This window comes from Nilaparvata lugens, chromosome 11, assembly GCF_014356525.2.
Source record: "Nilaparvata lugens isolate BPH chromosome 11, ASM1435652v1, whole genome shotgun sequence".
In the NCBI taxonomy this organism is placed as follows: Eukaryota; Metazoa; Arthropoda; class Insecta; order Hemiptera; family Delphacidae; genus Nilaparvata; species Nilaparvata lugens.
The window spans coordinates 16,593,514-16,609,204 of record NC_052514.1 but is presented as its reverse complement, the minus strand read 5'-3'; the positions used below and the strand labels follow the sequence as shown (position 1 = coordinate 16,609,204).

General features: G+C 35.3%; 3 protein-coding genes across 4 annotated transcripts in view; 2 read left to right on the top strand and 1 right to left on the bottom strand.

Annotated features, from left to right (window-relative positions):
• LOC120353648 overlaps positions 1–15,691 on the top strand; it is a 516,732-nt gene that overhangs the window by 157,117 nt on the left and 343,924 nt on the right. The window lies entirely within an intron of this gene.
• LOC111053713 overlaps positions 1–15,691 on the top strand; it is a 431,544-nt gene that overhangs the window by 99,271 nt on the left and 316,582 nt on the right. The window lies entirely within an intron of this gene.
• On the bottom strand, positions 138–10,765 carry LOC111053795. The gene is made up of 3 exons (XM_039437699.1): positions 10,162–10,765; positions 2,167–2,608; positions 138–857 (listed from the first exon to the last, which is right to left on the bottom strand). The coding sequence occupies exons 1-3, from the start codon at positions 10,327–10,329 to the stop codon at positions 394–396; spliced, it is 1,074 nt and encodes a 357-aa protein (XP_039293633.1). The 5' UTR covers positions 10,330–10,765; the 3' UTR covers positions 138–393.

Here is a 15,691-nt window from a genome sequence, read left to right as displayed (position 1 = left end):
AGCCGTACTGTTTTATTGCCGTTTGAACCAAGAATTAAAATTCAATTGATTTAAAGACTCTACATTACTAAGACGGATTTTAGTTCAATAATAAATGCTTGATTGTTTTTTTATAATAATGATCATGGAGTATCACCTTGTTGTGTAAAATACATATTTAATTCGATACACTGTTCACAATTGAATTTTACTAATAGTAAAGCATCATTATTTGGTAGACTACAATTAGATAACATCATAGATTGCAAGTCAGTTGTCCCCTAATTTATGCTTGCAGCTTGTGTCCTGGTTAACCAAAATCTCTATAAAGATGAACTTTCATTTTTTTATCTTGCAAAAGGTTTAGGGTAAATAACTTATAATTTAAAAATTGTATGTAAGTTTGATTGGAATCTAATTGCTGCATGAACAGCAGTCCACACTTTGAATGGCGAGCTGAGCTGATTTCGGCTTATCGCCGTTGATGTAGATTTGGAGAGAAAGCTTGACGCGTTTCGGTTGCTGGTCACCCGTTTTCAAGAAGTCCATGACAATGTTGCAGGGGTAACTGGTGGCGGCCCCATCTCCACAGTTCATGTTGTCGTTGGGTTTCTCAAGGCACATTTTGATTGCTATCTGGCGATTGCCTTGTTTGGCCACTTGGTCATCGTTGCAAGATGGCTTTGAGATTTGTTGATCATCGTTGCAGGATGTTGTTGAGATTTGTTGATCATCGTTGTTGTCACATGCCGTGTTTTGGGAGGATTTCGTCTGTGGACAGGAACACACCCTGCTTGCCACCGTTCCACAACTGCTCTTTGCCACTGCTGAATCGTGACAGCTTCCCTGTTTCAAGCTCCCAGTGCTGCTTCTTCGTCCTGTGTCAGGTGAAATTGTTGAATATTATTGAGGAAATATATGAAAAATTAAGTGGAAATAGCTTTCCACTATAATTGAAAAATTATATATTACAGCCGATATTAGTCACTTAGTTGTAAAGCTATACATTTTATCACATATTCGAGAAAATATGTGAATATAGTTGAAAAATGAGTAAAAATATTTGCTTATGCATTCAGGGACCAAAGTGAAACATTTATTTCTCTCTGAAGGGAACATTTTTTCCCCGATCAATCAAATATTGACAAAGTAGCCTACTAATATTATACTCTTTGATATTTTTGCATTCTACTCTTTCAATTGCAGTTATTGTATTTCAATCGCAGTTACAATTGACAGTTATATATTTTCAGTTATTGCAGTTCAATATTCGATTGTGAATCTTGTTATATTGTAATATTGTTGATTCTCATCAAATACAAAATCTGTAAATACTAACTTGGATCCTGAATGTCTTGAATTCTAATCCTTGAAGATCTTGACCGAAACTACATAAGGTAAACACATGCACGAAAAGTAGACTAGTAATACTCGTAATTTTAAATAAATACTCATATAATTAAATACAAAAAGCATACTACTGTATTCTCATTTTTCGATGATTCATGATTGTTTAGAACTTTGGAGAAATACAGTACAGGATCCAAACATCCTGACAGCTTCTAGATTGTTTTCCATTCCAGGTAATATATTCCGTGTTATATTCTATTGTACTGTATAGTATCTTGCAAGGTAGATAGATAAACTCCTGGTCCTGATATAGTCATTAGGTAGATCTTTCATAAATGTACGTACAGACGTATGCGCCACATACACGCGCATTTTGCTTTTCATCAGTTGGTGCCATGCTCATTTTAATATCTCACATCTTTACGAGTACAGATATAATAAGCATATCATCAGCTGATGGAAAGTTAAATACGCGTGATTGTGGCGCTCAAGCCTGTACAGAGCTTAAAAATATGTTAAATTGGATATCAGTTTCAAGTGAATTCAAAACAAATGTTTAGTTCCATTACTTTACTTTACTTACTTTACTTTACTTGTTCGTCACAATTACTGAACTGCATTAAGGGAGCAACGATCCCGCAGTATATGACACGTCAAAGTTTAATCTAATATCTACCATCCCTCCTATTTCAACACAACAGATCCCTCATAACATACATCAATCAAACATTATTCTACAAGGAAGTCTGCTAACCTGTACGGACACAATACAATACAAACTTCATTAATCAGAAACTTATAAATTAGACATTTCCCATTTATTTTATTTTAGCTTACCTGACTGTTGACTGGAGTTACTCAAGCGCTGCAAGGTTTGTGAGCCACGACCTCCTTGTGATCCTATTGAACCCTGTGAGCCACGAGCGCCTTGTGAACCTATTGAACCTTGTGAGCCACGAGAGCCTTGTGAGCCCCGTTGTTCTGTCTGATTGCGCATATTGGCGCAAATTGGACATGACATCGTTTCATTGCTGCTCTTCTCGACTGCAGACTCCTGATTGAAATTCGCACAGTTGCTTTTCCGTTCTGTCGGCGGTAGAATCACCACACACTCCTTGTTCACTTTTGGAGGACACGAACTAACTTTCATCGAACACTCGGAATTATTTTTTGGGCCTTGTTTCGCCATCTGCTGAGATGAGTTTCCTGTGCATAGGTTCGTTCCAGCTGATGCCGGTCGTTTGCAGGACTTTTTATGTTTCATTGGTTTCTTTGATCTCTGGAAAAAGAAGATTCAATAATTATTCCAGTATCAAAAGGCTTTCCTTACATCCTTCATATTCTGTATTACAACCCTTAAGATGTTCAAGATTCAAGGTTCTTTATTGCCAGAACAACTTTACATTGTATGAGCACGTCAAAAAATAATAACAATAATATAACACTTGTGAAATAAAAGAGAAATTATGATATAAAATTAAGCATTAAGATAATAGAAATTATCTTATTCTTTATATTTTAATTCATATCCAATATTTCAACGTTCCTGAATTCACTGGCAATTGATTCGATCTTATTATTGGTGTCACATATGAGATTATTGATATGTGAGATCGGAGGGAGGTCGTGCCTATGTGGAATATTTGCAAGTAGGATTCTAGTACATGTCAGCTTTGGGAGTAGACTATTTATCGAGCTCAGTAGATCGTTATTCCGTGTGGCACTATTAATGTCATTTGTACCGCCCATTATTATCATCATGTCATTGTGAGATAGATTTTCACCTTCATTCACACACTCTGAAGTCCCTTTGGAGAAATTAGATCCAGGCTTCAGAATGCTAGAGAGACGACAACTGGATTTACTTGAAATTAAATCGCTCAATCTTCTGCCATGGCTGTCAGCAAATAGTTTTATAATACCCTGTGTTGCATGATTGAAGCTTTTAGTGTTTGAGGATTTTTTATTCTTATTTTTCAATACCTGCGGGAAAGGAGGCTCAGAAGTTACTCTTGAATTTTTTATGGAGTTCATTCCTTTGATTTTATTTTTTAGACCGCATACAGTCTCTTTTAGCTCATCAATTTCTTGCAATAAGGAGTTAATTTTGTCAAATTTGGATCTTAATTCATTCCCCAAGTCTTCAATTTCTGTGTGGAGGAGATTGTTATTCTCATTTAAAATTTTTATTGTATTTTCTCGGAGATGTATTATATCCAACCCATCGCAGTCAGGCTTACATTTCTTTGTTGACAGATTGTTGCTTGACTCCGTTTGAGTGGCAATGCTTTGAAAATCATATTGTTTCTCAATAGTTGTAGTTGGCAAGTCTTCGATACTCGGTTCAGTCTGAGTTCCATAATCAATAACGTATTCATTGATCTCAGTCTGAATTCCGCGATCAACAAACGACACCTCACCTGGATTTTTACTCTCTTTTTGAGATCCACAATCGACAACAGATTTATCTATAAATCTCATTAATTTTATATCGTTGTCAATCGATCTTTGTATTGCCGCGTCCCATTCAGATCTCAACTTTTTGATTTCACTTTTTAGTGTCATATTCTCCATCTCAAGCCTATTTATATTTGTGGAGCAGGAAAATTTGGAATTCTTAACGCATTTAGGTGAGGAACACCTTTCTGTATTTACAATATTTAAACCTATGCTTTCTATTAGCGAAAAGGAGTGACTATGAGTTATTACACGGTCATTCTCAGAAAACTGCTCGTCATTAGAGGTGTAGCTGATTTCATTAGCTCCCACACTCACAATCTTCTTACTACTAGAGTCAGTATCCAACTCAGGGGTCGATGTCAAACGAGGCAAACGACAGAAGAGACCAGCGACAGTCGAGACCAGCGACGGTAGACACAGGCGACATTCGAGGCCAGCGACGGTGGAGGACTCCTGAAAAAGTGGCCTCAAATGTCGCCTGCGTTAGGCAACAGTTGAGACCACTCTAATTTCTGTACACTCCCGACAGTCGAGACCTGCGACCGTAGAGGACTCCTGAAAAAGAGGCCTCAACTGTCGCCTGCGCTAGGCTCTCCAGAATGGTAGACAGCACCAAAAGAATATTATCATTTAATTTGTATGGATTCACCAGCAATTGAATAATATCCCATTATTCCTTCCATATTATGAATAAGTATTGCAACTTTACAACTGTAAATAAACCTTAGTTGCTTCATCATAAAAAACGAAATTTTCAAACTCGTAAATACCTTTTTGATACTTTGATGTCAAATTCTCAGTTCATGATAGATGTCGGATATTATTCTACAAATCAATATCCTGTTACAAATTAATAACTTTTATCAATTTCACACATTCACATTTTACATTTTCTTGATCTATATATACATTGAGCTTTTCTCATAAAAACAAAATTGTTCATTTATTTCATTAACGATGTTGCTTATGGATTTAATCACATGATTACTTTCATATGATAATAACATCATATGTATAAGTTATGATGTAAGTTGTAATCATTATAACTGGAATCGCAGTGGGATGTGTCCTCAACTGTCGCCTGCTGCAAGCGAGTCTCTAATTTTTGTACAGGCCCGACAGTCGAGACCAGCGACATTCGAGACCAGCGACGGTAGAGGACTCCTGAAAAAGTGGCCTCAAATGTCGCCTGCGTTAGGCGACAGTTGAGGCCACTCTAATTTTTGTACACTCCCGACAGTCGAGACCTGCGACCGTAGAGGACTGTAAAACTGTCCTCTACGGTCGTGGGCCTCGAATGTCGTCGGTCTCAACTGTCGCGCCCCCGGGTAAAGTGAGACTTCTGGAGAAAAGCTGCCCCCAAGCTGCCCCCAAATCTGCCCCAAATCTGATTCTTGGTTCTAACCTTGCCCAATCCAATGTAATCTCATCTAACCTAACCTAGCCATACCCCTAATCTCACAATAAACCTCAAATGAAGATTTCCCACTTTTTTGGAGAAAAAAAACTAGATCCAGCTTTTTTTTATTTCTTGAATAACTAAGAAACCGTTAATTTTACAAAAAATCTACAAGAGTAACTTTTTCCAGTAAATCTAATAACGAATCCATTGACACCCCATTTGTCAAGATTGAACAAAAAATAAGGATCTCATGGGAAAACTAGATCCAGCTTTTTTTTATTTCTTGAATAACTAAGAAACCGTTAATTTTACAAAAAATCTACAAGAGTAACTTTTTCCAGTAAATCTAATAACAAATCCATTGACACCCCATTTGTCAAGATTGAACAGAAAATAAGGGAAAACTAGATCCAATAACTAAGAAACCAAGAATAACTTTTTCCATTTGTCAAGATTGAACAGAAAAAGTAGATCCAATTTCTTGAATAACTAAGAATAATTTTTTTCAGTAAATCCATTATTTGTCAAGGGATCCTAACTCTGAAACTGAGCAACAAGCATTTTTATGTTGAGACCTTGCTTAAACCTCAGCACTAAACCCCCCCCCACAGGGGGGGGGGTTGGGGGCTTCACCCTCTGCCTTTAACCTGAACTACTTGAAAACTCACCTCAGGTTGTATTAAACATTTATTATAAAAATAGATCATGAGTGTTGATAAATTTGGTCGATATTTGTATGATAAAGATAATAATAGAGATATTAATGTTGATATCAAAAATTTGATTCAGAATTTTTTCCATTTTTTACAATGTATACCATTAGCTGCAACTTTCATACCAAACATCAATCTCAATAATGAAAAAGAATGGAAGTATATGACTGATCCAAACTTAATCCAACAATTCTCACTTTCTTCTGGAATCTCTTTTAAAGAATGGTATGAAAAAAATGTAATAAATATAGGTGAAAAATCTTAGGTTTAGGTGAGTACACCCAGAAAGAAATTGTAGATGTAGGTGAGTACACCCAGAAAAAAATGTAGGTTTGGTTACCCAGACCAAGAACATTATTCAACTTTAATGAAAAATCTAAGCTCATATGGATACACAGTCAGTATTTTGCTTTGAAAGAAGCTGATAAATCAAATAATAATATAAAATGCTTTAAAATTAAATTTGAAGAAAATGGTTGGAGATCAAGAACAATTCTACAAATTAATGGGATGATGCTGAAGGTAAAATATTGATACATTTGTAGATAATACTTTTGATTTGAATAATGTCTAGTTTTTGTTATTTTATAGAAGATTTATAATACTCTTTTTACTGTTCCACTCAGTGGTGTATATTCAAACTCATTATCATAGAGGATTAAACAGTAGGCACTGGTTTTTTCTGAGAAATTATTTGTTGTTTCCAATGTCAACTTTATGTCTATTGCACCAGATTTCAATAGTTCATTTTGCTTACTACAGTCTATAACAACCAATGGTGCATATTCATCGAATGTTTTATACTCAATTGATGTACTGCTGTTATAAGGATAGTATTCATTTTGGAATTCAGAGAACATGTGATACAATAAATGTTTATTACCAACAATATTTTCATAGGGGAATGATTGAGCATTTAAATAGAGATTAACATTGTTCAGATTACAGAAATCGAAATGTGACCTGTTAGCAGTTATAACATTTTTCCTATTCTTTTGAAATCCAAGAATAATGAATCTAGGTTTCAATATGTTTGAAGTTGTCTTAACTGTCCATTGAAGATTAGTAGTTTCAGGTAATTGTGGAAATTCATGCAATTCCCATGATCTGAATGGAATGGTAATTGGTATATCACTATGTGTTAAACTCAGCAGATCAAGACGAACAGTGTCAGAAGCATGTATGTAGGGTACTTTCCATTGTAGTTTTGTAATATCAATTTTCACCGATTTTGCTGTTTCTGATTCAATACAATTTAAGTCTGATGATGATTTTAATAGAACAATTTCCTGACGAACATTTAATAGAACTTTTCTATAGTCTTCCATTACACCTAACCACATATCCAAAGGAATGCAAAAGCAGAATTTATCTAAACTTTTCCATCCAGTCAACTTCCATCCTGCATTCTCCATAATTTTTTCATTGAGTTTTGATTGACGTAGATAGTTTTTCATGGTTGTTGTCAATCCAACATTACGTGTGCGATCAACTTCAACCCCTCCCAATTCATATCTGATTTCATCAAATAGGTATGCAACTCCATTATTGATAAGTGAAAAGTCCTTGGTTTCAACATCATTCTTATCTTTCACTTTGATTTCGCCTTCAATTATGAGAAAACTTCTACTTGGAAGTGTATAAATATCTTCTTGTTTTAAACTAATTCGAATTTCATCATTGTAATTAAATGTCTGTTGAATATATGGTGTGTGAGTGATATACTCATATTTGGTAATACTCTCATCAAGATGTACACTCTGATCAACAAGTAATATATCTGACTTGACTTGTTTCTTATACATTTTTATTATATATATTTTTCCTTCTCAATACAACCTGAGGTGAGTTTTCAAGTAGTTCAGGTTAAAGGCAGAGGGTGAAGCCCCCAACCCCCCCCCCCTGTGGGGGGGGGGTTTAGTGCTGAGGTTTAAGCAAGGTCTCAACATAAAAATGCTTGTTGCTCAGTTTCAGAGTTAGGATCCCTTGACAAATAATGGATTTACTGAAAAAAATTATTCTTAGTTATTCAAGAAATTGGATCTACTTTTTCTGTTCAATCTTGACAAATTGAAAAAGTTATTCTTGGTTTCTTAGTTATTGGATCTAGTTTTCCCTTATTTTCTGTTCAATCTTGACAAATGGGGTGTCATCTCCAAAAAAGTGGGAAATCTTCATTTGAGGTTTATTGTGAGATTAGGGGTATGGCTAGGTTAGGTTAGATGAGATTACATTGGATTGGGCAAGGTTAGAACCAAGAATCAGATTTGGGGTAGATTTGGGGGCAGCTTGGGGGCAGCTTTTCTCCAGAAGTCTCACTTTACCCCTACTTATAAGTTATAATCATTATAACTGGAATCGCAGTGGGATGTGTCCTCAACTGTCGCCTGCTGCAAGCGAGTCTCTAATTTTTGTACAGGCCCGACAGTCGAGACCAGCGACATTCGAGACCAGCGACGGTAGAGGACTCCTGAAAAAGTGGCCTCAAATTAGGCCACTGCGTTAGGCGACAGTTGAGGCCACTCTAATTTTTGTACACTCCCGACTGTCGAGGCCTACGACCGTAGAGGACTGTAAAACTGTCCTCTACGGTCGTGGGCCTCGAATGTCGTCGGTCTCAACTGTCGCGCCCCCGTTGATGCTAGAGTAGCAATTACATGTTTCTCAAGCTGTATTCAACTGTTATGATCATTTTTATGTTTGCTTATTTAACAATCATTATCTATTGTGCTTATTCAATCATTTTCTGTCCTGTAAGATTTGTTCATGATTGTTTTGATTCATCTCGAATGCCGTCTGACGTTATTCAACTGTATGTTGTGAAATTTGTATGGAATGTTGTAATTCAGTCATTTTTCTATTTTATACATTTTAATCCTATTATAAAATGAAATATTTAATTGGATTACAAAAGCTTCAAAATACATGCATTATTGTTTGTTGTTAAGCATAAATTTCCTATTTCAATACAAGATCAACTCAATATATTCAATCAACATTTGCAGAGTTGATAATCATTCCCAGTACAAACTTTCATTGATTGAGTTTTAGTTTGGCCTAAACTTGATCAAAGCTCATTGACGCAGTTCGTAGATCTACCAAATTTCATCACCTTCCCACCCTCCAATGCTCCGAAAGTTAGTAGTTTATAATCGAATAGCTGACAAATCTATCAGTTAGGGATGTTGGTTAGATATCATGGAAAGGGCAATAAGGACGAATATTTGAAATAATAATTTCAAAGATGTTAACAGTTCCTGTGAATATAAGAAAACGATTTAATTAAATGTAGCCTATTTTTAAGTCTATTTATAGGTCTATAAATTCTAGTTTTATGAATTTATTTTTAAAGTTCAATATTGTACAATGTAGAATAAATGAATATAGACTAATGAGAATAATCATTTTAAACTTGAAATTTTGAAAAATTCTTAGTAAGGAAGTAAAGACTTTAATTGAGTTATTTTTATAATTATTTTTCACAAATTCTACTTACTGTCTATTTATGTATTAATTACCTATCTATTACTTCTACCAAGTCTTTGTACATAAATTTCAAACTAAGTTCAACTGTATGTTGTGGAATTTGTATACAATTTTCTCACCTAGTCTCACCTAATCTCACCTAGCCTAAATGCTCTATTTATTTAAAACATGTGTGTTTTTTCAACTGAGCTTCAATACTTTCTGTTTAAATTTTAAAACTTCAACTTACTGACATCCTTACAAAGTTACAGGACTAATATTTGTGTAGGAGCAAACTCTGTATCTATAATTATTTGAGCTATTAATGAAGATATAGCCTAGACTCATTTTTTTTAAATGAAAGAGGACAAAAACTAAGACTGTCAAGCTCGAAGTCAACTCAAAAATGGGCTAAAGTTTACGCCCTGTGCCAAAATAACTGTCATCAAATTTTTGGTTGGGATCGATTTAGTATGTCATTTTGAAGATAAAATCACAAGAAATAAACGGCGGTCCCTCATCATAGATTTAAAAGAAATAATGTAGTTTTACTAACTGGACGTACACTTACACCTAAAAATGTACATTTGAACATTAAATATGATAGTTTAAAAATATCTAAATCACAGGTATATCTTTTTTACATATCATCCTCAACATTTGTAATACCAATCTCAAAAATCAGACGTAATCTTGTTTGGAATTTTACATGTAGCAACTCTTCTCTCTGGTAGTTTAATGAGAACATAATTATTATGTTAACAGAAAAAATTCGGTTTAAAACAAACTTACTTTTTTTGCGCAACTTTTTTGTGCATTTTGCTCCTTTGGACATGGCATTACACTTTCGCAAGATTTTGATTCCTTTGGGTAAAAATCATCCATACTCCAGAAGGTTTTTCCATCCTCCACAACTTGATAAGCTTCACAACAAATTTTCTCATCACTTGTGTTATCCATTTTCGATTGATAATTTTATTCCGAAACGATCAAAATAAATTTTGAGGAAAGAATCTCCTTGTTTATGATTCGAATCAAAATTTTGACTGATATTTCTGGTTTCTATGGTGAAATTAACAAACTTTGCCTCCATGTCTATTGGTCGATGGGCTATCCAAGCGTAATCACTATTCCGAACAATGTTTATAATAAATATTAGAATACTTACTATAGACTACTAATGTTTATAATATTAAAATTTTATCGAAGAGGTTTATTTTGAGAGTTATAAGTCATAATAACTATTATTCATCGATTAATGTATATTATTAATCACTGTATCATTATTCGATCACTATATTGTGGGGGGATGGTTGAGATACAATAAAAGAAAAAATACAGTAGAAATTTATATCTAACGTCAAGGTACCTTGAATACAGGTACTATACATATATTCTAGTTGTATTGCCTAAAGTCATGTACCATTCTCTGCAAACAACACTTTCAATATGTCATATTTTTTACGAGGCAAATAGTGATCAACACTGCTTCTAACTGTGTCTCTCATTAATCTACTTTAATTGTCACACTCAATTATCTTCATGGCAGTACAAAATCATGGCATGATAACATTTCACATATAAATGTCAACTAAATGTGAATAATAAAATAATGACAAATGAATAATTTGATTTAGGTCTATTTATAATTCTTCAATTTGCTACAAAAACGTTGTCTCTGTTATCACACGAGGATTATAATACAAATTATTCATGTATGTCATCTCTTGTGTATTAATTTTCCATTTCTCTTTTCCAGGTCAGTTGCGTATCTCACAGGATAAAACTTATCCTCTCGACATCAACGGGAAAAGTATGGTAGGAGTACTCTCTGTTCTAGTATTATAATCTTAAGCTACGTTACACCAATGTTATTAACAAAATATTAATCTTTATAGATTCTATTAAATTGATCATAACTTATCATACACATGATGCACATATGTGTTTGTCAAGCTCCGTTCAATCTAATAGAATCTATAAAGATTAAGCTATTAACATTTTTGTTAGTAACTTAAGTGTAAACGCAGCTTTATTATTAGTGTCATATTATAAAAGGTTAATATTTAAATTTTGCACAGGAAACCCTCTTCCCGATTCAGTACGATTTAAACACTCGATAATATATTCATAGTCTTCTTCCATATTATCTTATCAGTCATCCGAAATCATTAGTGAAATCAGTAAGTGATGGAAAATAAGTCAGTAAGTGGTCAAAATGATGACTACCCGCCGGTTTTTCTAGTAAATGTTGCAGTCTTATGAAAATTTAAGTAAAAAAAATCAGTTTTAACCGGGGAATGCATCAAACATGAATTCAATTACTGTTCCAAGTTATATTGAGAGAATAACTAGAATCACTGAGCTCTGCTAGAGATGCAGTCTTTGAAATTTATGGAAGGAACTTTATAACAGCTTTATGGTTAAATCGATGGATATATCGTTTGAATATTATTCACCAATTGAACAGCTTTTAGCCGTGTCAGCATTTCTCTACTCTTTCCACCACCCATCACCCCCCCCCACCGTTGTTGTGGTCGATTAAAGAGGTCCTCTTGAGGGTCGAGAGGTGTGTGGGAAGGGGGAAGGGACTCACTGTGCAGTGTGCACCACTTGGGATGTTATTCGCTCCATTATCCATTTGCGATTGCTGCTGCTTTGATGGCACCACATTCACTTCGAAGCCTCTCTCTCGTACTCTCTTGCTCATTCCTTCTCACAGATAATTCGTTTTCCATCCTATTCGAATATTGGTATGATATTTTACACGTGAAGTCACTTATCGAATTGTGTGAGTTGACACGATTAAGGTGATATGAACTCAAATATAAATTCACCTTATTATGCATAATTCCCTTAATTCACATCACTATTGTTTTGAATATTTTTCAAGGATGTGTTTATAATCATTAACTTATCGTTTGGTTTCTATTGGTTGAGGGATCATACGAGTTTCGATGGTTGTATTACTACGCTGTATAATCAATTATCCAAATATTCTTTTCCAAATATTCCAGGACATTGTACCGAATCTTTAGAGCCCTTCTACTATACTCTTTTACTTATCCTACTTTTTACCAACTTAGTTTATTTTCCCCTACAAACCCGTTCATCCTATAAATACTCTCGATATCCCATCATACTCGATCATCTTTTTTTCCTTTCATTATTCCTATTTTCATCCCACTATCCTCCACAATTTCTTCCTACCAGTATCAGTAACTGGTGTATACCAACTACCAAAAATTTTCATTTCATATCAGCATGCTTCATGTTCTATCTCATCATGTAAATCGTTTTCTTTTATATTCATAATTATTCATATACCCATCATGAACTTGCTTCTGCTTCTCTTTCAACAGGATATTCCCTAAAAACATTATTTTACAATCCTCTTTCCCTATTACGTCCTTCTCACCTTTCTCTTATCCACTCCCAATTTTCCACAGAGACATTCTTCCTATGAAGAAGTTTCAATTCGTCTCTCATCAATTAATTTTGATCTCTCACAAACTCCATGATTCAGGAGTCATTCAACTATTTCATAGCGTACGCCTGTGAATATTGTAGATCTTAGATCAAGATATATCAAGATTCCTGAGATTGTTTCTCGTTGTTCCTCTTTGTCTAATACCTCCTCATCCTTGTCATATTTCACCTAAACTTTCCTCCTTCACCAAACTCTGAAACCTCCTCCCTGTACATCCTCTTCCTCTTTCCTTCCTTATCCTACATCCTTCTACCTCCTCCTCCTCATCCTCCTCCTACTCCTACTTTTCCTCATCATCCTCCTCCTCCTCCTCTTCCATCTTCTCCTCCTCCTCCTCCTCCTCCTCCACTTCCTCCTCCTCCTCCTCCTCCTCCGACATCTTTGATGCGACATTTTGACGTGGTGCCTCGAGGCTGTCATTGTTAAAGGCACAACTCGTATAGCCGCTATTTGCCACCATAAACTCGTTATCCTTACCTCTTACCACTTGCCTCTTGCCTCTTACCACTCTTGCCTCTTACCACTTGCCTCTTACCATTTGCCTCTTACCACTTGCAACTTACCTCTTGTCACTTGCCTCTTACCACTTGCCTCTTGCCTCTTACCACTTGCCTCTTACCACTTGCCTCTTACCACTTGCCTCTTACCATTTGCCTCTTACCACTTGCAACTTACCTCTTGTCACTTGCCTCTTACCACTTGCCTCTTGCCTCTCACCACTTGCCTCTTGCCTGCTTGCATCTTACCATTTGCCTCTTACCACTTGCAACTTACCTCTTGTCACTTGCCTCTTGCCTGCTTGCATCTTACCATTTGCCTCTTGCCACTTGCCTCTTACCACTTGCCTCTCTACTTGCCTCTTTCCACTTGCCTCTTTTCACTGTAAACTTGCCACAAAATACACTAGAGATGATTGCTCTTGAACCCCAAGTTTACAATCGGTCCGTCTCACAGTTACAATGCGCATCAATACCGCATAGCTGGCAGTGTGTGCTTTTTATAACCTCGTTAAGGCCGGCTGAGTTCATAAGAATGGAATTGTTTGCCACTGTGGAGCTATTAATTAGCTTTGTGATGCTGCAATGGAGTTATAAATTCGAAATACCACGTTTAATTACAGATTCATTGCGAATTATAAAACTGTTAAATATAAAATACTTGATCTATTAAAGGCTAGTTATTTTTATTACATAACCTTTCTGTGTCGCAGTTGATGAGATGTGGTAGATATCCAAATCAAATGGGGAATCTTGACATTAATAATAATTAGTTCATCATCGTCATTCAAGGATTAGGCTCTATTGGCCTGTTCCGGCATCCATGTCTTCATCGGTCGTCCGACGCCTCTTCTCCCATCGGGTTTGTAGTGCCAAGCTTGAATTGGAAGTCTATTTGCTGGCATACGACGTAGATGGCTGGACCAGTCTTCTCTACTTTTCTTCAATATTTGCAATAAAGACTCTACATTCAGTTCGGTTCTTATTACTTCGTTTCTTATGTAGTCCAACTTAGTGTAACCTTTGACTGCTCGAAGGAACCTCATTTCGGCTGCTTGGATACGTGACTCAGTTGATAATAATTAGTTATTTATCATTAATCATTGTCTTTGGGATAATTTTATTTGGATTTTCGTTTAATAATAATCATAATTCATTAATTAGCATTTGAATACATGCAATTCAATTTCTCATCAATTTCAATCTGTAGAATTTTTCATTAGCTATAATAGTTATAATTGGGAATTATCTCCGGTAGTAATGCCCCTTACTAGAGCATTTTCTAAATCATTTATTCATTTGCTAGAATTCACAATGGAGTCTCTGAGAGATTGATGTTGCTCAACAACCAAAACACTGTACAAAATAACTTCTGTCGTGGGAGGACATGCGCAGCAGAGAAGGCATGCAGAGATACAATGGCGGCGAAGTTGCCGTTCTGCACCAGCCAGCATTCTCTAAATTTCTCGTGAGTATTCAAGCGCTCATGTTAAACTTACGGAGTTTCCTGTCTGGAAACCTTCACTCGACTGACTCTAATAGACAAATTGGCAACTGTGCTTCTACCTACGACTCTATCACAGTAATTGGCTGATCTCCCTCCATTTCTCTGCGCCGCATATTCCTCAAAGTAAAAAGTTATTTTGTACGGAGTCTTTCCATATTCTATCATATGAGAATGTATATGGAAAATTCAATTACTCTTATGAATGAGTGATTGTGACAATCCCAAGTATATATAATATTATATTTAATTCAATATACTATACATCGTATTCATAATCATTGGACAAACTATTCATATAATTATTATGAACTAGCGTTTTCAGAGAAATGGAATGTTTTCTTAAGAGAAACACTTTATCCAATAGCATATCTTCCTACTCAAATCAGTTGATAATCATCCTTCCTTGTGCTGCAAGATAAATCAGAGTGAGACTTTTCCGTTGTCTTTGAAATAAGTTTGGAGTGGAATATTACTGAATACTGTTGAAACTTTGAGAGAAGAAAATGCATAAGCTCAACTGCAGTCATAGAATCTCTTCAAGTGAATATTTTGTAGCAAAAGGAATTGTATTGAGCAAACTAGAAACAAAACTAAGCTTCAATGATGCATTCACATTCATATTGATGTTGAAGATGCAGGAGTCCACTAGACGTCTCTAAATGTTTTCGAATTCATTACATTCCACTTGGAATTTATCACCGCACTGACGTAATTACTAGTTCTTAATAGATGTTTGAGTTCTTAGAAAGCCCATAGATTTCCAGTTGAATATTCATGACCTATAAAGCTGTTATTCAAATGTTATGTTTGTAAGGTTGAAAGTTAAGT